This window comes from Myotis lucifugus, unplaced genomic scaffold (assembly GCF_000147115.1).
Source record: "Myotis lucifugus unplaced genomic scaffold, Myoluc2.0 scaffold_69, whole genome shotgun sequence".
In the NCBI taxonomy this organism is placed as follows: domain Eukaryota; kingdom Metazoa; phylum Chordata; class Mammalia; order Chiroptera; family Vespertilionidae; genus Myotis; species Myotis lucifugus.
In genome coordinates this window covers 5,081,374-5,105,906 of record NW_005871117.1, presented here as the reverse complement: position 1 = coordinate 5,105,906, position 24,533 = coordinate 5,081,374, and the positions used below count along the sequence as shown (strand labels likewise).

General features: G+C 54.2%; 1 protein-coding gene across 1 annotated transcript in view; it reads left to right on the top strand.

Annotated features, from left to right (window-relative positions):
* The window catches only part of CDH23 (cadherin related 23), a 33,994-nt gene that overhangs the window by 2,635 nt on the left and 6,826 nt on the right, over nucleotides 1–24,533 (top strand). The window contains exons 5-23 of the mRNA XM_023755140.1: nucleotides 4,966–5,099; nucleotides 5,639–5,848; nucleotides 6,382–6,489; nucleotides 7,818–7,920; nucleotides 9,189–9,314; nucleotides 9,991–10,194; nucleotides 11,335–11,793; nucleotides 14,895–15,011; nucleotides 15,981–16,205; nucleotides 16,927–17,096; nucleotides 17,315–17,452; nucleotides 18,404–18,523; nucleotides 19,828–20,005; nucleotides 20,128–20,339; nucleotides 22,571–22,762; nucleotides 22,929–23,042; nucleotides 23,707–23,836; nucleotides 23,929–24,180; nucleotides 24,255–24,416. Of these exons, the coding sequence (XP_023610908.1) occupies nucleotides 4,966–5,099; nucleotides 5,639–5,848; nucleotides 6,382–6,489; nucleotides 7,818–7,920; nucleotides 9,189–9,314; nucleotides 9,991–10,194; nucleotides 11,335–11,793; nucleotides 14,895–15,011; nucleotides 15,981–16,205; nucleotides 16,927–17,096; nucleotides 17,315–17,452; nucleotides 18,404–18,523; nucleotides 19,828–20,005; nucleotides 20,128–20,339; nucleotides 22,571–22,762; nucleotides 22,929–23,042; nucleotides 23,707–23,836; nucleotides 23,929–24,180; nucleotides 24,255–24,416 (3,354 nt within the window). The remainder of the gene's footprint in view (nucleotides 1–4,965; nucleotides 5,100–5,638; nucleotides 5,849–6,381; nucleotides 6,490–7,817; nucleotides 7,921–9,188; nucleotides 9,315–9,990; nucleotides 10,195–11,334; nucleotides 11,794–14,894; nucleotides 15,012–15,980; nucleotides 16,206–16,926; nucleotides 17,097–17,314; nucleotides 17,453–18,403; nucleotides 18,524–19,827; nucleotides 20,006–20,127; nucleotides 20,340–22,570; nucleotides 22,763–22,928; nucleotides 23,043–23,706; nucleotides 23,837–23,928; nucleotides 24,181–24,254; nucleotides 24,417–24,533) is intronic.

Genomic DNA, 24,533 nt, shown 5'->3' with positions numbered 1-24,533 from the left:
AGGTGGCATTTGAGCAAAGACCTGAAGGAAGGGAGGAGTGGGTCATGTGGACGCCTAGGGAAGAGCATCCCAGGCAGAGGGAACAGCGATTGCAAAGGCCCTGAGGTGGGAACATGCCTGGCAGCAAGCAAAAAAAACCATGTGGCTGACATGAAGTCCATCAGGGGGGCAAGTAGGAAGAGATGAGGTCAGAGAGCTGATGGGTCCAGATGTTGTTAGGCCCTGCGGGCTATTATTAAAACTTGATCTGAGTGATGTGGGGACCATGGGAGGACTTTGAGCCGAGGAGGGACACGGTTTGACTTAGATTTTTTTAAATATATTTTTTATTGATTTCAGAGAGAGAGAGATAGAAACATCAATGATGAGTGAGAATCATCAATTGGCTGTCTCCTGCAAGCCCCCTACTGGGGATCCAGCCCGCAACCAGGCATGTGCCCTCGACCAGAATCAAACCTGGGACCCTTCAGTCCGTAGGCTGATGCTCTATCCACTGAGCCAAGCCGGCTAGGGCTGACTTAGATTTTGACAGGACTACTGTGGTTCCTGTGCTCAGAAGGGATGATGTAGCCAGGACCAGAGTGGTGGTGGCACTGTCTAGACCAGTGATGGCGAACCTTTTGAGCTCGGTGTGTCAGCATTTTGAAAAACCCTAACTTAACTCTGGTGCCGTGTCACATATAGAAATTTTTCGATATTTGCAACCATAGTAAAACAAAGACTTATATTTTTGATATTTATTTTATATATTTAAATGCCATTTAACAAAGAAAAATCAACCAAAAAAATGAGTTCGCGTGTCATAGGTTCGCCATCACTGGTCTAGGTGGTCGGCTCTGATATATTTCAAAGGTGAAGCCAACAGGAACTGCTCACTGATTCGACATTGGATGTGAGGAAAAGTCAAGGATGACACCAAGGTTTCGGCCTGAGCAACTGGAGAGAGGGTATTGCCATGAACAGATGGGAAGACTGAGGCAGGAGCAGGTGTAGGGGGAAAGGTGAGGTGAGGCTGAGGTGTCGGGTAGGGTGGATGTACAAGCCAGTTCAGGAGAGAGGTCTGGGCTGGAGAGAGGTATTTGGGAGTTGCCAGCACAGAGATATTTAAAGCCACCAGATGAGAGAACACTGAGGAAGCCAACAGAGGAGAGGTCCAAGGCTAGAACTAAGAACCTGGGGCGAATTTGCAATTAACAGGCAAAGAGCCCTGGCTGGCATGCTCAGTGGTTAGAGCATCCGCCCTCAGACCAGAGGGTCACGGGTTCAATTTCTGGTCAAGGGCACATACCTGGGTTGCAGGTTCAATCCCCAGCCCCTATTGGGGCATGTGTAGGAGGCAACCAATCAATGTCTCTCTCTCTCTCTCTCTCTCTCTCTCTCTCTCTCTATCTCTCTCTATCTCACTCACACACACACACACACACACACACACACACACACTCCCTCCCTCCCTTCTCCTACTCTCTCTGAAAATCCATGAAAATCCTTGGGTGAGAATTAAAAAAAGAGGCAAAGAAACAAACTCACTCTATTAGACCAGACCTGGGGCCCCTGTTGTCCAGAGCCCGTGGGTCACAGTTCTGACATGCCTGCCACCTTTCATCTCCCAAAAGTCTCCTCTCTGGCCAGGGACTGAGCAAGGGTCTTCCTCTGCCGTTTTCACAGACACAGAGGTTTTATAATTTCATGGGGGTCCTGCTCCTGGTCAGGAGGATGCCAAAGCCCAGTTGAGAGGGGGGTGTTGGGTGGGCAGCTGAGCCCCCTCCCAATAAGGCCTTCTGCACCCAGCTTTGGGGTGCAGGGCATACCTGTGCCCCAGAAAACTGTGTCCTGATCCATGCCATAGGCCCTTGGTGTCATGAGCAAAGTCCGCATGTGACCAGGGTCAGCCTTCGGAAGTTGGGGTCTCCTGCGTGTCCCAGAAGCCTGAGAGGCGGGTCCCGGGCAGAGGGAGAGAGGCAGGGACTTCCCTGGTCTGAGCAGCCTGGCTCCCTCCCCCCAGGAAGGAAGAGCAGACATTCAGAGCCCAGCGATAACCTCAGGCTCACCGAGCGCTGCCCCGTGTCAGAAGAGATAAGCGATGAGCTAAGGGTGTGCTCACGAGGTCATGCTAGCCTTTCCCCACATCTCTTCCCGCCTCCCCTCCGGGTTTAGTGACACCATGTTGGTAACTGGAAAAATTGACAAACACTATAAATCAGAGCTGTTTTCTGGGAGAGCGGGTGTAGGGACACACCAAGGGTGAAGGGACATGCTCCAGGCTACACAGCCCAAAGTCACTTTTCCCCCATTGCAGCCTGAGCCTGGAGGGAGCTCCTGTCAGTGGGGGACAGACATGGGGATGACAGGCTGGTGCAAGCCCCCCTGAGGCGTGAGGAGGAAAACAGCTGGGGAATAGGCCACGCCTAGTTGAGCCTCTCCTGCCAACCCCAACCTTCTCAGCTAACCCTTCTGGTCAGACCCACTCCTGGGACCCATTTCTTACATCTCCATCCTCCGCCAAAGCCCCCAGTTCCTTGAGCATTATGCCTAGGCTGCCTTTCAGAATGCCCCTAGTGGTACCCAGGGCTGCCATGGATCTAGCACACACGTGGAACAGACTTGTCCAGCAGCAGAACAACCTGTGGTGGCATCTCTTCATTAGCCCATTTCTCAGATGAGAACATCAAGGCAGGACTCGGTAACATAGCCAAGAGCACAGGAATGAAATCAGGATGCAGATCTGTGTATGACCAGGTGGTGAGTCTCTGCTTTTAACCTCCAACTCCGGAAGGAGGGAGCGGCAGGGAGTTCAGGCCCCGGGGATAAGGAGGAGGATTTACTGTCGAGGGGTCTTTAGCCTATTTACTTCCCGCAATGAGCTGACTTATTAGGAATCTAGCCTGGGCCCAGCTCCCAGAGCCTCAGGCCTGCCCCCCTGAGCCTTCAGAACCTCTTCCTTCCCTTCTTTCAAGGGGTGGCTGGCTTTGGAGAGAGGGAGGGGGCCATCTGCTTACACATGGGCAGGGGCTGAGACAGGGCCCGGAAACCCCTAGAAGGGAATCCTCAGTTCTTGGAGACCGTGGAGTATCGGGCTCAGGAAATCCTGCTGCACGCAGTCTAAAAGGCTGCTGGGAGCAGAAGAGCTGGCGGGAAATCCCAGCTGCAGGTGAGCCTTGAAGAGGCTGTTTTTTACATCAGAGCAATAGGAGCTGGGGGCAGGGAATGGTGAGGGAGGATGAGAAGGGGCAGGCAGAGGAAACTGTGGGAGAGCCTGGGCCTCTGTCCTTGCTGTGCCCTCCTGTGCTGCGTGTTCCTGAGCAGTCAGTGCCCCACTCTGCCCAGGTACCAAAGGGAAAGTGAAGGAAGTAACCCTCCCTGTCACCGGTTCCTGGAGGAGTTCACACAGATAACCCCTCTTCCTCACGCTCTCCCCACCTCTCGGACTCACTGTCCCTCCCCTTTCGTCTATTCAGCTGGGCTCCCACCTGCCCCTCTGCTCTTTTCCTGTACCCACTCCCTGCTCTCACCCTCCCTCCCCCACCTCCCACCTGGCTCAGCCCTGACTGTCTGGAAAGACTCCAAGTCCCATGGGATGCAGTGAGCTGAGACCCGGAGCCCTGGGTTGGAATCCTGGTCTGTTGTTAACTTGCTGGGAGAGCTTAGATACGTCATCACCTTTCTCCGGATTCCCATTTCATTTTCTGTTTTGTTTTTGTTGTTGTTTGTGCTTGTGTTGAATAAGTTCTTTATGTATTTGGGGTATTAACCCCTTATCACATATATGATTTGCAAAGATTTTTCTCTCATCCAGTAGGTTACCTTTCCATTGTGGTGGCTTCCTTTGCTGTGCAGAAGCTTTTTAGTTTGATGTGGTCCAATGGTTTATTCTTGCTTTTGTTGCCTTTGCTTTTGGTGTCAAATCCAAAAATTCCTTGTCAAGACCAATGTCAAGGAGCTTACTGTCTATGTTTTCTTCTAGGAGTTTTATGGTGTCAGGTCTTACATTCAAGCCTTTAATCCATTTTGGGTTAATTTTCGTGTAAGGTGCAACCTAGTGGTTTCATTTCATTCTTGTGCAGGTGGCTGTCCTGTTTTCCCAGCACCATTGATTGTTCTTTCTTCATTATATATTCTCATTCCTTTGTCATAAATTAATTGGCCATGCCTGTGTGAGTTTATTTCTGGGCTCTCTGTTCAGTTCTGTGATCTATGTCTGTTTTTATGCCCAAACCATACTGTTTTGATTACTATAGCTTTGTAATATAGTTTGAAATCAGGGAACATGATGCCTCCAGCTTTGTTCTTTCTATGAATTACTTTTGGGGTTCCATACAAATTTTAGTGTTGTCTATTCTATTTCTGTGGAAAATGCCATTGGAATTTTGTATAGGGATTGCATTGAATCTGTAGATTGCTTTGGGTAGTATGGATGCTTTAACAATATAAATACTTCTCACCCATGAACACAGGATATTTTTCAATTATTTATATCTTCAATTTCTTTCATTAAGTCTTATAGTTTTCAAGTATAGGTCTTTCACCTCCTTGGTTAAATTTACTTATAGGTAATTTTATTCTTTTGATGCAATTATAAAGGTGATTATTTTCTTAATTTCTCTTTTTGATAGCTCATCACTAGTATATAGAAACACAACAGATTTTTGTCTATTGATTTTGTATCCTGCAACCTTACTGAAGCCCACTTGTTCAATGTGACCATCTTATCCAGAGTTAGTCCCTGGCCTGCCCATGAGCCAGGAAGGAAACTGGCCCGGCCTCTCAGGCACATCAGGGCCTGAGCGGGCCCAGACCCACCTGCACCCAGCAGTTATCTGTCCCCCTCCCTCCTGAACTTGCCAGACCTTGGCAGGTCCCAGGAGGATCCGAAGCTGGGGCATTGCTAGAGGAAGCGGGACAGGCCTGGGCTCTCCGCCACTCTTGACCATTCCCGGCTCACTCTGGCCTCTCCTGGGTGGCACCCAGGGGAGTTTTTGATCTCTCCTGTGGAGGGTGTGCTGCGGGTCCGGAAGGATGTGGAGCTGGACCGGGAAACCATTGCCTTCTATAACCTGACCATCTGTGCCCGAGACAGGGGGGTGCCCCCACTCAGTTCCACGGTGAGTCTGGGGCCCCCATTCTACTGGCTTTACCTTGCTGCCCCCTGAACTCTCCATGGAGACTCCTGTCTCCAAGCCCAGAGAGGCCACGTGCTCTCAGGGCCCCTAACAGACTTGTGAGTGGATCTTGGGGCTCGCCCAGGGGGGCTGGACCTGGGGCCCGGCAGCCATGGCCACTGCAAGTTGTCTCCCCCCAGCAGCTCTCTGGGGAGGCCGCCTTGTGAGCGGGCCTCTGCCGCTGCCGCTGCCACTTTCAGCTCGCCTCTGCCTCTACCTTCTCGCCTCTGCCTCTACCTTCTCTGCTTCCCTCTTACCCTCGTTTTCATCTCCTTGCCTTGTTCATTATCATTTTCTTCTTCCTCCTTCTCTGTCTTCTCCATGGTCCTCAACTGCACCTTCCTTCCTCCCTCACCACCCCTTCGCTCTCCTGCCCTGCCTCACTCCTCGCCTGCTCCTTGGCTACCATGTCCACCATCCCTCCTTCTCCCTCTCTCTCTCCTAACCTCTTCTTCCTCTCCTCCTCCCCTGACGCGCCCCAGATGCTGGTGGGGATTCGGGTGCTGGACATCAATGACAACGACCCTGTGCTGCTGAACCTCCCCATGAACGTGACCATCAGTGAGAACAGCCCCGTCTCCAGCTTCGTCGCCCACATCCTGGCCAGCGACGCTGACAGCGGGTGCAATGCCCTCCTCACCTTTAACATCACTGCAGGCAACCGGGAGCGGGCCTTCGCCATCAATGCCACGGTAGGGCCGGAACTGACCCAGGGTGGTCCCCAGCGTTTTTCCTAAAAAGGGGGACCCTGCCCTAGAGGCTTTCCTACACCGCTGTCTGGTCTCCTTCTGGTTCCATTTCCTCCTCGAGCCTCCTTCCTCCACTAGGACTCAAGAGTCTCGGTGGGAAGCATGGAACCTGAGATTCCCAGCTGAGCCATCTCTGGGGTCCCCGTCACCCCCAAGGCTTAGCATGTGCAGATATGGGGCCAGAGCCTCAGTACCACTTGGCTCATTTGACATCTTGGAGTGTTACCAGCTGCTGGCATCACAGGGTCCTCAGAGGCCCCTTCCCCTTGAGACAGCAGCACCTGGGCGCTGGGGGGGTCGCTCTTGCCCTGGCGAGACCCTGCCGGCCCATTTTGGCCTTAGAGACCATGTCTGCGGTGACTTAGGGAGGGAATTCACAGGCACTTGAAGCGCAGGCAGAGCAGTTGGGCATCTGTGGCCAGAGCTCAAAGTGGGGAACAGGTCGCTTCTGAACTCACCAGCCCTCCCCTTCCCAGTCAGGGATCGTCACCGTGAACCGGCCCCTGGACCGCGAGCGGATCCCAGAGTACAAGCTCACCATTTCCGTGAAGGACAACCCGGAGAACCCGCGCATAGCCAGGAGGGTGAGGCTGGAGGGCATGGTGAGGTGGGGGGAGCAGCCGGGCGCCTGAGACGCACAGGCAACCTGGCCAGGGGGTTGGATGCACAGGCCTTGGAGTGAGCAAGTGCTGGGTTCAAATCCCAGGCCTGCCTGTCAGCGGGCGTGTGACTTTGGCCAGGCAGTTTCTCTTTTTCTGCAAAATGATGCCCCCAAGGTTGTGGAGAGGACTCGAAGGAGCCAGTATCTGCAAAGTGCTCAGCCTGGTGCCTGGCACATGGCAAACACTCCGGGAACTCAGCCATCGTCTCCCCTCAAACCACTGACACTTGGGCACACACCACCGTTGTGTGTGCATGTGGCCTGCGTGCACGCACAGACACGGCTCTGGGGTGCTGGCAAGGTTGCATTTCCCCTGAAAGGGTGGCTTTTCCCTCAAAAGCCAAAGAAATGGTTTCTCTGAACTAAGAGGAGGTGGGTGTTGCAAGCAAACGGTCCCTTTGGGGGTAGGTTCAGCCAAGACACTACCTTGGGGCACGACCTTGACCAAGAGCCATTGGGTCTGGCTTAGCCCAGCTCTGCTTCTGACTAGTTGCATGGTTCAGCCAAGACACTACCCTTTCTGGGCCTCAGTTTCCCCATCTGTATAGGCCGAGGAGACTTGTAAGTCACTGGCCTCTCTCTTTCTGTGCTCCTCTCTCTCCTTCTCCCACTTCCTCTCCCCTTCTTTCCTCTCCTGCTCTCACTCCCCGCCTCTGCCTGCGCTGTGGAGGGCCTGGGCCACGCTGGGAAGCAGCGGCATTGAGTGGTGGGAGTCAGGAGGCTTGGGGGCTGGTCCCCCCTCTGCTGCTAATTGCCGTGCAGTTCAGTCACCTCTGGGCCTTGGTTTCCTTGCTTCCGCAGTGGAGGTTCCGAGAGATCAGAACTATGACTGGTTTTTTAAAAACGTGAAGTGCAGCCCTGGTGCGAGTGTGGGTGAACTCTGATAGGGCATCAGGCTGGCCTAGGAGGTCTGAAAGCCACCACTCATCTTGCTGCCTGCAGTCTTTCTTGCCAAGAGATGGACCTGATTAAATGCCGTACTCACCCCTCCTGCTGTGAACGTCACAGCGCCTCTGTGAAGGAGTTAAGATCCCATTTGCCAGATTGGAAAACTGAGGCCCAGCGAGGGGAAATGATTTGCTTAAGGCTGTGCAAAGAGCTGCTAGCACAGCAGGAACTTGAACCCAGGTCTCTAGACCCCCAGGATGGGCTTTTTTATTCCCCACCTTGTGCCCTGACCTCACATCTCTCGGCCTTCGGAGCACTTTGCTAGGACGTGCCTACAGCCTGCCCCCATCATGCCTCCCACAGGATTTTGACTTGCTGCTGATCTTCCTTGCGGACGAGAATGACAACCACCCCCTCTTCACGGAGAGCACCTACCAGGCAGAGGTGATGGAGAACTCTCCTGCCGGTAGGTGCTGGGCCCACCCGGGAACTCCTGCTGCTGCCAGGCACCACCTGGTCCCAGAGGCCTGTGGATCCACCTCCTACCAGAGGTGGGCCCAGCTGAGGCCTGGCTGGGGTGGCAGCCTCACCACAGAGCCGGCGGGTGCCAAAGGTGTGGACGGGAGGGAGGGAAGCAGCTCCAAAGGGCTGGTGGGCCCCGGGCTGCCAGTTCTCTCAGGGGCCACCAAAGAGGCCACAGGTGTAGTTGGAAGTGACCATTGGTCCTCAAAGTGGTCTGAGAGCAGCCCCAATGCTCCTCAAGAGGGACAGTGAGGTGTGAGGACCACCCAGGATGGGAGCAAGCCCATCCTCCCTGCTCGTCCACCCCAGGAGCACCAAGCATTTTGGAGGCTTCTGGAAGCTTCCGGAGCATCTGTAATCAGGGCCTGTGTAGGCCAGCAGAGCTCTTCCCCACACACAGGCACTGAGCAGTCTCACCTCCCTTCAGAGCAACAGAATCTCCTTCTTCCTGTCCCCCAGGAGGTCCTCTCCCTCTTCCTCCAGCCCCCAAGCTCGGATGCCAAGTCAGAAAAAGATGAACTGAGAAGCTCCCTGTCTCTGGCTGGGTGCCCCCCTACGTGAACTTGTTTCTTAGTCCTGCCTGTGAATATGCTCATACATGTGCTAATACATGTTCACGTCAAGCATATATGTGGGCTTACACACATGCACAGACACACATAGGCATGTGGGTGCCTATACAGTGCACTCCGTGTGCGGATGTGCCCCCCTGCAGAGGCAGGCAGGCACACAGCCAGGGCGCCCAGGCCTGCAGTGCCCCCGTGGCCATGTGAACAGAGCCCTGCACACACACATGCATTTCCAGTCACGTATGGTCAGACACCTGTATAAAGCACTGTGGACACACGTGGACAGACTGGGAGGAGTATGCATACCTCGATAGGGCCCATGCACAGGGAGAGGATGTCAGGGAGCCCCCAGACCCTCCCTCGGAGTAGCCAGCCTCAAAGGCTGCTGGGAAGGCAGGCGTGCTCCGTGGGGGCCCTGAGGCGCTTGCTCACCACTGTTGTGTTTTCTCCCCAGCAGGGCTTTGAGGCCGCTCCCAGGCATCTGCGTCAGTCTGCCAAGGCTGCCGCAGCCGGCCCAGGGCCTCCCCACCCCGTCCACCTCACCTCCCTCTCATCCATTGTCAGCCATGGCTCACCGGGAAGGGGCGGGGGCGGGGTGGGGGGCCGGGTTGGCCCTGCAGTGACCCCTCTCCCCCTGGTCCAGGGACCCCCCTCACGGTGCTCAACGGGCCCATCCTGGCCCTGGATGCGGACCTGGACGTCTATGCCGTGGTGACCTACCAGCTGCTGGGTGCCCAGAGCGGCCTCTTTGACATCGACAACAGTACGGGTGAGGCCTCTGCACACCCAGCACTCGCGCCTGCCCACCTCTCCCAGCTGAGCAGGAGGGGGCCGGGGCTGGGTCTAGGGCTTCCCCTGCTGAGCTGGGTTAGGGCACCTGGGGCCAGGTGAGATGACCCCGGTGGAGGCCTGGGGACAACACAAGGGACCTGCTAATACATAAACTCTCAGCCTAGACAGAGAGCCCCCAACCCACTGCTCCATCTCCCTGTGCCCAGCCAGAGGCAGGCCCCTAGTCAGCCAGAAGCAGCCAAAGCTCTGTCCCCAAAGCACCCCAAAGGTCGCCAGAGACCACGTCACATCAGTCTGGTCCTAGACAGTAGACCAGTTGGGGGAAGGTGACACCAAGGAGGGACATACTAGCGCCTCTCTCAGCCGAGCAGGTCAATCCCTCGCCTCGGGTCACCCATCTCAGGCAGGACTCTGAGACCTGCCGAGGGCACCTGGGGAGGGGACAGTCCCAGGAGATTGGCGCCGAGGGAACCTCCCTAAGCTTTGGTCGTTGAGCCTTTGGGGAAGAAAGTCATTTGTTGCTTTCTCTGCTCCTCTTTTATCTCTTCCCACATTGTGCTGGTCTTCCCACGACCCTCCTGGATGGCTCTTGCCCTCTTTCCCCCTGCACCCCTTTCCTCTGCGTCTCCCTGGCTGGTGGCCCTGGGCGTCAGGCGTGGTGACAGTGAGGTCGGGTGTGGTCATTGACCGGGAGGCCTTCTCACCTCCCGTCTTGGAGCTGCTGCTGCTGGCTGAGGACATTGGGCTGCTCAACGGCACAGCTGACCTGATCGTTACCATCCTGGATGACAATGACAACTGGCCCACCTTCAGCCCTGCTGCCCTCACCGTCCACCTGCTGGAGAACTGCCCCCCAGGTGAGCAGGTGCAGGGAGCAGGCCGGCCCCAGGCAGGAGCTGTGGGTGGTCCGTGGGGATTGGAGCCTCAGAGGTTGGAACAGAATCCACTCCCAGCGGGAGGAGGACAGGCAGCAGGGTGGGTGGAGAGAGCCCTGGAGAGGGAGTCAGGAGATCCAGGCCCCCCCTCCCTTCCTGTGTCTGATCCACAGTGTCTGGTCTGCAAAATGAGATTATTATTGAGAAGTGTTCCTGGTTAAAAAGACTATTTTAAAGTCAAAATAGAATTAATGAGATGCCCATCAAAATCAAATAAGATCTTGGGGGTAAATTTTATTCTGAAAGTCATCTGGAAGAATGAGAACATTTTGGGGGGAAAAAAGTATAATAAAACCAGATTTGCCTTCCCTGATATTAAAGCATATTATAGAACTGTAGTATTTGAAACCATATGATATGAGCTAAACAATCTGGGAAAAAGTAGCCCTGAAACAGATACCAGTAAATTGAAGAATAATATTAATGTGATACAATGAAACATTAGTGAAAACTAATTAGTGTGCAAAACATCTATTAATGTTTAGTGTAGATTCTTACCCTATATAAAACACCAAAGTGAAGTCCAAAGACATTCTAAAGAAAAAATTTAAAAGTAGACCACAATAAAAAGTAAAAGAAAAGCTTTAGGTGAATATTTATCTGACCTCAGGATAAGAAACTTCTAAGCATATAAGAAACAGAACTTAAAAAGGGAAAAATACTAAATTTTGGTGTTTATACATTTACACTTCTTTACTTCAAATAATTATAACCAATACTGGAAAGGCAAACAACAGACTGAAAAAAGATATTTGTCCCAAGTTATCATAATTACATAATTTGTATAAATTGATAGAAAAATAGGCAGAAGACAAAAACATACAATTTGCAGAAGATACAACTGATCATTAAATTATTAAAAATGTTCAAGCTCATAAATAAAGAATGTAAAATGAAATAAGGTACTGTTTTCCTACAAAATTGCAAACATGGAAAGTCTATAAAAGATACATGCTGCCAGGCTGTGGTGAGAGGGTCCCCTGTGAACTGCCAACAAATGCATGTTATTGTGATGTTTTTAGGAGAAGCCACTGTGCTCAGCTCCTCCCCACTTTCCCCCAGGATTCTCTGTCCTTCAGGTCACAGCCACAGATGAGGACAGTGGCCTCAACGGGGAGCTGGTCTACCGAATAGAAGCGGGGGCTCAGGACCGCTTCCTCATCCACCCGGCCACGGGGGTCATCCGCGTGGGCAATGTCACCATTGACAGGGAGGAGCAGGAGTCCTACAGGCTGACCGTGGTGGCCTCTGACCGGGGCACCGTTCCTCTCTCTGGCACGGCCATCATCACCATCCTTATCGATGACATTAACGACTGCCGCCCCGAGTTCCTCAACCCCATCCAGACCGTGAGCGTGCTGGAGTCAGCCGAGCCAGGCACCGTCATTGCCAATGTCACGGCCATCGACCGTGACCTCAACCCAAAGCTGGAGTACCACATCGTCAGCATTGTGGCCAAGGACGACACGGACCGCCTGGTGCCTGACCAGGAGGACGCCTTTGCTGTGAATATCAACACAGGTACAAGGGCCTGCTCCCCATTCACCCCTGCTCCGGACTCCCTGCCCCAGTCTCTGCTCTCTGCTTTCTTTCTCTCTCTCTCTCTCTCCTCCCCCCCCCTCTCTCTCTCTCTCTCTCTCTCTCTCTCTCTCACTCTCTCTCTCTCCCCCCCCCACCTCCCTTTCCCTCAGCTGCTCCTCTGTCTCCTCTCTGCTCTCCCTATTGACAGCACATCCTTCCCTCTCTTTTCTGTCTCTCCCTTTGTTCCTTTCCTCTCCCTCTTCTTCCTTCTCCCTTGACCAGTTCCCGTCAGTGTTGTATGAGAGTGCCCCTCTCACCACCTCTTGCCAGCATTAAATATTATAAAGTGTTTAGGTTTGTAATTTTCTAGGAAAATTGTACCTTGCATTTCTTTAATAACTAGTTAGTTGAATACTTCCTTTATATGTATATTGGCCATTTAAATCATATATATTTACATACACACACACACACACACACACACACACATATGTATATCTTTAATGACTTTCTTAGACCATCACAAAACAAAAAGAAATATGGCCTATCTTTTATGATTTATGCAGTTTATTATAATTTTGATGGTTTTACCATTTTTCCCAATTCAGTTTTTTTGCTCCTCTAGGAGTTAAGGAGGAACATGGGACCTGCCACGTGTACTTCCTGAAAGGCCCAGGGAGTGACAGAAAAACTGACATGACTAACACTAAATGCTAAAAAATGTTGTTTAGAGAAATGCATAGTAAAACAGCAGTGAGATATCAGTTTCCAAATGTGATTAGCAGATATTAGATGCTGGACAATATTGAGTATTGGTGATTATGTGGGCCTATCTGATCCCACAAACACTATTATGGGAACTTAGACCCATTCCACAATTGAACACAATTTAACTCACACCTCATGGCCCAGCAATTCTGCTCCAGGTAGAACTTCTCAGGGAAACTCTCAGGTCAATAATGGGACTATCTGAGGATGTTCACTGCAATGTTGGAGGCCACATGGGCACCCATCCTTGGGAGATTGGAGACTAAATCATTGTGGGTGCCCATCATGGATGCCAGGCATCAGTCAGAAGCAACAGACTAGACTCACACAAAGCAACATGGGTGAACCTGAAAAATAAGTACTTACTGAAAAGAGTAAGAAATAGGGTGGGATATATATACACCACAATCCTATTTGCATAAATATAAGACACAGAGAGAGAGACACACACATACGCAAAAAAATTAAACCCACATGATTTTGAATACATTACAATGATTGCCCTAGAGGAGAAGGGAGGGGGTGAGGAGTATTGAAATAAAAGGGAATAGATACATGCATAAAACAAGAGCAGTGCCAATGACAATAGTGTGCAATGAGCCAGAGTACGATTAGCTCAGTCTGCACCAGAGGCCTAGAGGAAGAAAGAAGTGAGGAAAACCAAGAGCACTAGGAGAAGTCACATAGGTTAAGCCATGTCCCAGTTAGCAGACCCCACCCCTCCACTTTGCAGTGGTTGTTCAGGACCATGGAGAGCTGCTCCATACCCCTGCCCAACTTTACACTGTACATACAGTACTGAAGCCTCTACCGCTTTTCTCTCTCCTGTCCTCCTTCCTTCTGACTGACTCTCTTCTCTCTATTTTTCTTTCCAGTGTCTTCTCTGCCCCTCTTCCTCATGCTCTCCCCACCTACCTTGCTCGCCTTCCTTCCCCCTTCCTCTCCTACCAAATGGGCTCCCTCTTCCTTCCCTGGCTCCCTTCCCCTCTGCCTCACAACCTCCCTCACCACCTCCCTCCCAAACTTCCCACCCTGGTCAGCTCTGAGCCCCATCGCCCCCCATGCCCTGCTCCGCTCCATCCCCTCTGCACCTGAACTAACTGATGTTAACCCTCTTCTCTCTTCCTCACGGCTGGCAGGCCCACAGGTTTGAGCTCTGTTTCTCTGTCACTTCCCACCTCATCTCTTCTCTGCTTCACCCCATTGCCTTCCTCCATACCCACCGCACCCCCACCACCCTTCCCATCCTGTGGGGCCAGGCCAAGGCCGTGGCCCAGCCTTTGCAGACTGAATGCAGCCATCCTCTCCCCATCCTCGCTCCCCAGCCTGGGACGGGGAGCGAGAGTAGGAAGAGGAGGAGGAGGAGGCAGCGGCCCAGGGTAAGTGACCTCCCCTTGGCTGGAAACCGAGGAGGACAGAAGCCCAGCAGGGGGACCTGCCAAAGGGGAAGGGAATCCCAGAGACCTCAGGGCCTGAGAGGGAGCTGGAAAGGGGGAGAGGAGGTTCCACCCTGGATGAGGCGGATGGGAAGAGGAGCACCAGATCCTCCAAAAGGCAGGGAGCAGAGAGGGCCCAATAGAGCAGCCCCTGCATCAGCTCAACTAGATCTGTCCAGTGGTTGGGAGTGGGCAGGGCTCTGAGCGGCATTGGGAAGGAGAAAAGAAAACTCCTCGCTGGTTCTAACGTAGGGCTGCGCTCCTTTCCACCATTGGTCCAAGTCACTCCCTACTTAATGGAGGCAAAGGAGTAGTCCTGACTGTCCAGGCTGTCCCATTGCTGTCCCCTCCAGAGCACCCCCTCAGCAGTTTAGCGGCCTTGAACTTTTGTTATACTTGATCTCTGTAGAAAACAAGCATTCTTTAAATAGAAATAAAATACACGTAACAAAATTCACCATCTTAACCATCTTTAAATGTATAGCAGTGTTCAGTATATGCACATTGTTGTGGAATACAAAGCATTTTTAAACAAGCAATTACATGTCATTCTCTATGTGCCAGGCACTGTTCTAAGCCCTTTACTCCTTTCATTGTTATAACCATCCAAATGTGGTAGGTACTGTAATTATCCTGATTTTACAAATGAGGAAACAGGGGTGCAGAGAGGTTAAATAATTTGCCCAAGTTCGCCATCTAGAAAGCAATGAGTGATGTGCCCTACCTTGCAGGGGGCTGTGGCCTCATCCCAGCCAAAGATGAGATCAGCAAGAACAAGGTCCATTGGGGACCATTGCCCTCGGTTGGGGTTGAGTGGGTTGGCCAGGAGTACCCCCTAGGAGGCACAGATTTTAGGGGGTTTCCCTCAGGCTGAACCTGACCTGATCTGGTCTACAGGGTCTGTTTTGGTGAAGTCTCCCCTGAACCGGGAGCTGGTTGCCACCTATGAGGTCACTCTCTCGGTGATTGACAATGCCAGCGACCTACCAGAGCGCTCTGTCAGCGTGCCAAATGGTAAGGTTCCCCACAGGCACCTCCCATTCGTTATTCGGAGCTGATCTGGGCAGGAGGGGCAGGCTGGGAACAGCAAAGGCTTGGCCCCAGGAAGGAAGCAGCAGGACCCAGAGGGATGTGAAAGGTGGCAGCTACAGTGAGGCCCAGGATGGCCGTGTGTCCCCGATGTTAGGCAGAGCTCAGCAGTAGGGGATCCAGAAGCCAAGAATTGGGGGATTCATGAAACCTAAGGCTCAGAGTGAGAAGGAGGCTTGGTGGAGGCTGGATGGGAACTGAGAAAAGGATGGTTAGAGACTTAGGTCGGAATTCGTTATCAGAACTGGTAACGAGGATGTGAGACAGGAACCCCAGATCTGATAGGAAGCCACAGGGTCCTAGGAAGGAAAGCACAAGGGAAGGTGATGGAAGCCACAGATACCATATTGGGGTGCACGGCCACCATGACAGAGAAGAGAGGGGAACAGTTGCTGCCTTCTGCAGGCCGGCACAGGCCATCGTGCCTGAGCCTGAGGCATGAGCTGGAAGGGGCTGCTAGAGGCATGTCTGCATGTCTGCTTATCTTTATTGCCCAGAGGACCAAGTTTTCAGGAAGGAAGGGCAGACGTGCTCACCTACATGTCCCACACTCAGAGGACAAAGGGCTGGTCCTAGAGAGGTCATGACTCAGGAAGCAGAAGGCTGAATCATGGAAGGGCCTCATGGGACAGGTTAGGACACTGAGGCACAGTAGGCCGGGGGCTCCACCAAGGTGACTCAGCGGGTGGTAGAACCCCAGCTCCTTTCCTTATGGAAGAATGAGACCAGACCAGGGCCAAGGGTCACGACCCACCACTCCAGCGTGGGTCAGGCTACAGGGCTCCCAGGAGGGCTGTGAGGTGCTGCCATCCTCTCCAGGCAAAGCTGAGGCTTAGGAAGGCTCAGCCATATTGGTGTCCCTCACGGCACCCTCACCCCCTGCCTTCACCCCAGCCAAGCTGACAGTCAACATCCTGGATGTCAATGACAACACACCCCGGTTCAAGCCCTTTGGGATCACCTACTACACAGAGAAGGTCCTGGAGGGGGCCACCCCGGGCACCACGCTCATCGCTGTCTCAGCTGTGGACCCCGACAAGGGCCTCAATGGGCTGATCACCTACAGCCTGCTGGACCTGATGCCCCCAGGCTACGTTCAACTGGAAGACTCCTCGGCAGGTAGGGCTGGGGGACAGGTGTGCCTGTTACCCTCCCAGAGGGACCATGGCCCACTTCTCACCCTCCAGTTGTGGCCCCACCATGGCCCCTCAATGGGCTGGGCCAGAGCCAATATGGCAAATGTTCCTGCCAGATGCCCAGACTAGAGGAAAGGACAAAATGCTTTGTCCTAGGTTGGGATGGAAGGCCCCTTTAAGATCTGCTGGAAACCTGGAATATTCCACCACCCTCTCTCTCTACCACCCAAGCTTTCACTACAGCTGTCCCTTGGTATCAAAGGGGCATCGGTTCCAGGACTTCCCCAGGGGTACCAAAATGTATGGATGCTCAAGTCCCACAGTCAGCCTTCCATCCATATACACAGCTTCATATCCACAGATTCAGCCAACAGCGGATTGAAACCTGAGGTTGTGGAGGGATGACTATGTTAGTATCACTTAGGAAGAAGGCCAAGAGGGAGTATCTCAGAGGAGGCCCTGGGCATGTTGATGTCCATCTATTTGACATGTGAAAAGCTTTCCCGCCCCTCCAGGAAAGAGAACGGCTGATGCCAGTTGCTCTCAGCCCTCTGACCTGCCACTGGGCAGGGCTGACTGACCGTCCTCCTCCTTCAAGGGACCACACCTGCCCCTCAGAGCTCTAGATCCTTCTCTTCATACTGTGGAGAGCTTTGTAAGTGAGGAATGGCCAAAATGGCGCTGGGTGTGCCTCTGTGTCTTAGGGAAGGTCATTGCCAACCGGACGGTGGACTATGAGGAAGTGCACTGGCTCAACTTTACTGTGAGGGCTTCAGACAATGGGTCCCCACCCCGGGCAGCCGAGATCCCTGTCTACCTGGAGATTGTGGACATCAATGACAACAACCCCATATTTGACCAGCCTTCCTACCAGGTGGGTGGCCAGGCCTGGTGGGTCTTGGACCTGTGCCCATGCCTTGGGGCCTTTGGTCATCTTTCGCTACCACCCGACCAGCCTCTAAGCCTCACGGTAGTGACGGCCCCATCAGCAGCTTGATGCCCTGGGTTGTCTATATCAATGAGTTCCTAGCGCAGGGCATGGACTGGAGAACTAACGTTGGCTGCTCTCTCCCCCTGCCCATCGGGCTCCAGGAAGCCGTCTATGAGGATGTGCCCGTAGGCACAGTCATCCTGACGGTCAGTGCTTCTGATGCCGACTCAGGCAACTTTGCCGTCATTGAGTACAGCCTTGTGGATGGAGAGGGCAAGTTTGCCATCAACCCCACCACGGTAAGCGGGCACTGGAGGGCGTGGGTTTGGGAGTGGGGAGTGCAATGGGCCCAGGGTCACAGGCTGAGAAGCCACCAAAAGTATTGCGGTTTCCCCCTGTGTCTGGGTCCTGCCACCTGGAGATCTGTAATCTCCAAGGTTTTTAGCTCAGTCAGCCCTGTTCTCAGAGTCCCAGACATGTAGACTGAGGCCTTTCTGTCCCAGCAGGCGTGGAGGAAGTGGCCAAAATCTTTGGGAACTAGCCCTTTGTGGGACAAAAACTTCTGCTCTGTGTCCCCAGCAGACCAGCAAACTTGATTCGAGTCCATGTGACCACTTTTTGAAACTGTCCAAAGAGAGGCATAGGCAGCCCTGCAGACAGTGAGCACAGTGTTTGAGCGCCTCCTACTGGTGTATATGTGGCCCTGTTCCCAGTACCTCCCCCACGCTCCCACGAGTCTGACTGTGGGAGAGCAGAAACTCAAGAGAAAGGAGGGGTGATGGTTTCAGATGTCTGCAAATGGGCTGCTATTTCAGCACAGAAAGAGCCCTGTGGCCGAGGGGTGTTTGGTCAGCAGGGCCCTCCCCAGTTGCTGGGCTGGACCTGGATCCCCTCCCCACTGCCCCCACTCCTGCCCACATCCCCTCATTCTGCCCTCTCAGCAGGGTTCTGTCCTTCCTGCTTGGTGTGAGCAATCAGACACGCTCCTGGCCTGGCACTATGAACAGTGAATATCTATGGCACACGACCATATACCTGGCCAGGTAGCGCGCTCCAGCCTGGGCTGTTGTCCCTCTCCAGGTGGATTGGGAAGTGAGGGCTAGAATGAGAGCTCCATAGGGGCAGGGCTGTTGTCTCTTCTGCTCAGCGCCGTATCTCCAGAGCCCACAGCAGGTCTGGCACACAGTGATGCTCAGTAAATATCTGCTGAACGGATGAAGGCCCTGATTCCACCCTCCTCCTCCTCCTAGGGCGACATCTATGTGCTGTCCTCCCTGGACCGGGAGAAGAAGGACCACTATATCCTGACTGCCTTGGCCAAAGACAACCCTGGGGATGTAGCCAGCAACCGTCGAGAAAATTCGGTGCAGGTGAGGGGTGCCACGCTAGGCCAGCGACTCCGGGACTGGGGCTGTGGCGGCAGCAAGAAGAGCCTTTAGAGCTTGACGACTGAAGAGCCACCTGTTCCCCTCAGAGACGTGGTGGCAGGAAGGAGAAGGCAAGAGCCTAGCCGGGTGGGTCACAGTGGCTGTGGCTGAGGGAGACGGGGACTCTGGCAGAAATCTCTTGTGCCAAACCTCTGCTGAGGCAGAGGGACATGCCTGGGTGTAACCCAGATAAAGCCGGGGCTCACAGAGTGCCCGTGTGTCCCATGGAGGGAAACGCAGTCTGGCCACCAAGCATAATTATAAAGCAGTTTCCTTTATTTGTGTTTTCTAAAGAACATTAACAAGGAACCAGATTCACAACCCCAGGTCCAGCGTCCACACAGGTGCTCTGAGGCCAGTGGCTCACCTTCTAAGCTCTACCCCATTCCTACCCCAAATCCTACTCCGTGAGGCTTTGCTTTCTCTTTCTTTCTCCCCCTTCTTTCTGCCTCGTCCAGTCATGTCCTTCTGCATTCAGCTCTCCCCACAATAACCTAACTAACCATCCAAAAATCTCCCCTGGGTGAGGAGCTGGTGGGCAAGTTTTCTTAGCAGATGGGGGAGGGGCTGGGAGCACTCACGACATCGGATCCTGCCCCTGGTCACATAGCCACGTGCTGTGTAGGGAGGAGCACAGGACTAGGAGTCAGAAAACGCAGGTTGCCTCCCTCCAAGGGCTGTGGTGAGTCGGGGGGAAGAGGGGAAGGGAGGGTCTCCTGGCCTGCTGTGTCCGTGGGACCCACCCTGGACGGTGGGGTCAGCAGAGAGAGCCAAGTCCCAGGCCAGATACAATCCCAGCCAAGAGGGAGCCTTCGGGGGTGGAGGACTCGCATCCAGCGTTACGGTCCCGAGATTAGAGTGCGAGGTGTGGGCACTGAGGGAAGGAGCAAAGGGCAGAGGAGGTGGGGGCAGGAGGGCTTCCTGCCTCAGGGCCCAGACACAGAGTACCTGCTCCTCACAGTACCAGCTGCTGAGCGTTTCCTCAGGCCGGGCACTGCCCACCATCACAGCCTGGAACGCACTGTCACCGGGAGCCTCACAACCCCTGAGAGGGAAGATATATTGTCCCCAAAGTACAACTAAGGACATTGAGGCTCAGGGTTCAAATAAATGGTTTGAGGTCACACTGCAAGAGTGGGCACTGTCCACCTCCGCTTACTCCTCTGTGACTGGGTCACCTGAAGTAGCTCCCAATATGCCCCCGACCTTTGACCTCAACCTCCCCCTCACCCCCCACCCCACCCCAGGTGGTGATTCAGGTGCTAGACGTCAATGACTGCCGGCCACAGTTCTCCAAGCCGCAGTTCAGCACGAGCGTTTATGAGAATGAACCAGCGGGCACCTCGGTCATCACCATGATGGCCACCGACCAGGATGAGGGCTCCAACGGGGAAGTGACGTACTCCCTTGAGGGCCCTGGTGAGGGTACGTAGCCGGCTCCTTACCTGTGATGCCATCAGAGAGGGGTGGGGAGGGGGGGAGTGGCAGGCTGCCATGGAAGGAGGTCTCAGCCAGAGACATGCCTGCTCTCTGCCACCCCCTGCCAGAGGCCTTCCACGTGGACATGGACTCAGGCCTGGTGACCACAAAGCGGCCACTGCATTCCTACGAGAGGTTCAACCTGACCGTGGTGGCCACCGACGGCGGCGAGCCCCCGCTCTGGGGCACGACCATGCTCCTGGTGGAGGTCATCGACGTCAATGACAACCGCCCAGTCTTTGTGCGCCCCCCCAACGGCACCATCATCCACATCAAAGAGGTACGTGTCTCCCAGGCCTCCTGCCTACAGCAGGCCCCTCCCCATATCCAGCCCACTTCATCCCGCAGTCGTGCCCGGGAGCGAAAGGGCGGGCCCCATTGTGAAGGTGGGGAAACTGAGGCCAGAGGAGGGAACAGACTTCTTCAGTGCTGCCCAGGGCAGTGCTGAACAATGGTTAGCAATATGGGCTGTGTCCGCAAAAGGTCTTGGGTTCAAGTCTAACTCTATCGCTTACCAGCCAAACTACCTTGAGCAAGTGACGTCTCTGAGTTTGTTTTCCCTCTGCAACATGGGACCAATCATCTCCAGCTATTAGATGTCTGCCCAGAACAGTCCCCAGAAACCCACTCCCCCACCCTGGTCTGGAGATAAACATCCAGGCCCCTTCCAAGTGTCTGTTGTTCCTGCTGACACCAAGTGGAGACAGCCTGGGAGCTGAGGATGAGCATCAAAACAAGAAGCCAGGGGAAGTGGCTGAGCTTCCGGAAACTCCCCAATTCTTTCATTCCTCGCTCTAAATTGCCTTGTAAAGATAGGGAAGTCTTTCTCTGTCTCCTACCCTTTCCTGCCTTCCTCTCAGCACCCAGCCCACAATGCCTCTTGGTGGTACAATCAGGGTACCTCCCACTTGCTGTTTGCTCCCCAAACGTCCGCAAGTCTCTGCATCTCATATTGTCAGCACCGAGTTCTTGCTGTCACTGTGTCTCCTCTTGGAGGTCCCGCAAAACAAAGTTCTGCAGGGCAGAGCTCTAGGACACACTGTGCTTTTATGTTGTGACTTGCTGCAACTTGAGTCTGTTGTGATGATTGAGTGGTCGGTCCTCTTTGCTTTGTCCACTAAGGGAGCTCAGAGCGTTCAGCCTACCTTGAGTGGCCCTGCAGGGTCTTAGCACACACACCTTGCTTCCCATCCCTCAGTTCCCATTTTCCTGTCAACCATTTCTTTTGTCTACCCTGATTTTTAAAAAATGTGTTCACTCTTATAATTTACTAGAGGCCCGGTGCACGAAATTCGTGCACGGGGGGAAGGGGGGGTTCCTCAGCCTGGCCTGCACCCTCTCCAATCTGGGACCCCTTGGGGCATGTCTACTGCCGGTTTAGGCCGAACCAGCAGTTGGACATCCCTCTCGCAATCCGGGACCACTAGCTCCTAACCGGACACATACCTGCCAGCCTAATCCCCCCTAACTGCCTCTGCCTCGGCCCTGCCACCGTGGCTTTGTCTGGAAGGTCGTCTGGAAGATGTCTGGTCTAATTAGCATATTACCCTTTTATTAGTATAGATCCTTTCTGGTAAACTGCCTTAAATCCTCTTTGTGGAATGAGGCAGGGTATACATTTATAATAATCTAGTTCTTTTTCATACCAAAGGCCCCATTTACTAACTTTTTCCCTTCAAGGGCTTTGTATTTTGAAAGATTCATGTCTCCCAAACAACCAACATCTCTTAAGAAATTATCTGTTTGTCATCCACTTTCTATTAATGAACTGCAACTGCCGTTCAGAGTGTCCGATAGTCATGGTCAATGAGATACACACTGAAACCATGCTGAGCCGGTAATTTTTCAACTAAAAGCAAAGAAACTTGTTCTTTTGCTTGTGTGCCATGCAGCTTTATCATGCCTGGGTCAGTGTATGACATCAGTTACGCTTTTTGATATCTTAGACTTAATTCAAGGGATATGGGAGACTGGGGCTCAGAGAGGTTTAGTGGCATGTTTGGGTCACATGGTATTATAACAGACTAGAACCCAGGTGTCCAGTCTGCATCCACCGTGTCACCCTACCTACCTGCCCCCCATTTTCAGGTACCCCATTAAATGGATGGTGTTTGGGGATACCTAGAGCTCCTGTGATTGGGGTAACAGAGAGCAAGACAGACCCGGAACAGAGGATGGCTGTGGCCTCTTCTAAACCTTTGCACGCAATGGAGTCGGAGGGATGCGGGTAGCCGCTGGACAGGCGGTCACCCCAAGAGAGTTTGGAGCGTGGAGGGTCCCAGGCTGAACCATCAAAGGGCAGTGGCCTTGGCTAGGGGTGGGGTGAGGGGATGTTCTAGCAGATGCTCAGACTCCAGTAGAGTCCAGCCAACAGGCAGCCATTTCCTAAGGATGCGGAAAGGTGGCAAGGACATGCTGCTGCAGGACGAGAAAGAATGAGAGCTCCAGGGGGGGCTGGGAGCTGGGATTCTCCCAGATGCCCCAGCAGCCTCCCGCCCCTGCCCTCCACAGGAGATCCCGCTGCGCTCCAACGTGTACGAGGTCTACGCCACAGACCAGGACGAGGGCCTCAACGGGGCCGTGCGCTACAGCTTCCTGAAGACCACGGGCAACCGGGACTGGGAGTACTTCACCATTGACCCCATCAGCGGCCTCATCCAGACCGCGCAGCGCCTGGACCGTGAGAAGCAGGCGGTGTACAGCGTAAGGGCGGGGCCAGCTCAAGGGGCGGGGCCGGGGAGGGGCTTTCCTCTGGGTGCAGGGCCACCACCTTCTCACCTAGAATGTCTTCAAGAGGGTGGTCTGGCCCCCGGGAGTGCCCTTCTGGGGCCCTGTGGCTCCTCTTCTGACTGTGTCCTCCCACCTCTAGCTCATCCTGGTGGCCAGCGACCTGGGCCAGCCAGTGCCTTATGAGACCATGCAGCCCATGCAGGTGGCCCTGGATGACATCGATGACAACGAGCCCCTCTTCCTGAGGCCTCCAGTGAGCTCTCACCCATGCCCCGCACCCGTCACGCCCACACAGGGACTCCCTGCCTGCAGGCACACATGTGCATGTCCTCCCTTCTGCACCCTTCACCATATGCATGTGTGGTTGCACCCAGAAACCTGCATACACTGAATAGAACAAATACTTATTGAGCCACTACTATTTCAAATCACTACCCAGCTGCCAAAACGGAGCAAAATGCCGGACTCCTGGAGCTGACCCCTCCTTAGTGCCACACTGTACACGGGAAGCCGGAAAGTCGGCTCTGCTTCCCTGAGTTGGGCTGAGCCCCTCCTTGGACTCGGGCTCTGACTTGGCGCTTTTCCCTGTGTGCATCTGGGATGAGATGTTCCCTGGAGACTCATGTGCATGAGACAGTGACCCCTGGTCCAAACATCCACTGAGGTATTGGGAGACCAGAGAACGTGCCAAGCACAGCCCTGCCCTCATAGAGGATGCCACTGGGTGACATCAGGGCAGAGCTGAGGTCTCCCAGGCCCAGCCGTTGCCCCCTTGAGGTTATAGCCCTCTCCTCACCCCATAAGGTGTGGACAAAAGCTCCCTCAGCACCCACGAAAGTCCTGCCTTGGGCCTGTGGCAGGAGCTGGGAGCCCGGGCCTTGCCTTGCCCCTGTGAGGACACTCCCCTCTCCCTGCAGAAAGGCAGCCCCCAGTACCAGCTGCTGACAGTGCCCGAGCACTCACCGCGTGGCACCCTCGTGGGCAACGTGACCGGCGCCGTGGACGCAGACGAGGGCTCCAACGCCATCGTGTACTACTTCATCGCAGGTGGGGCCGACGGGACTAGCGCCCTGCCTGCCCCGGGGCTGGAGATGGCCCGTGTGCCCTGCCCCTCACCCTGTGCCATGTCCCACCTTCAGCTGGGAACGAAGAGAAGAATTTCCATCTTCAGCCTGACGGGCGTCTGCTGGTGCTAAAGGACCTGGATCGGGAGCGCGAAGCTGTCTTCTCCTTCATCGTCAAGGCCTCGAGCAATCGCAGCTGGACACCTCCCCGGGGACCCGCACCGGACCTGGACCTGGTCACGGACCTCACCCTGCAGGAGGTGCGCGTGGTGCTAGAGGACATCAACGACCAGCCCCCGCGCTTCACGAAGGCCGAGTACACTGCAGGTGCAGGACGGGAGCCTGGGTGCCGGGGTGGGGGGGCCCTGCCCTACCACTTACACCACCGCCCATTCCTGCAGGAGTGGCCACTGACGCCAAGATGGGCTCGGAGTTGATCCAGGTGCTGGCCCTGGACGCAGACATTGGCAACAACAGCCTGGTCTTCTACAGCATTCTGGCCATTCACTACTTCCGGGCCTTTGCCAATGACTCCGAGGACGTGGGCCAGGTCTTCACCATGGGTAGGGGCCTGGTTCACACATGGTAGGGCCTGGTCACACATGGGTTGGGGCTGGTCACACATGGATTGGGGCTGTCACACGTGGGTAGGGGCCTGGTCACACGTGGGTAGGGCCTGG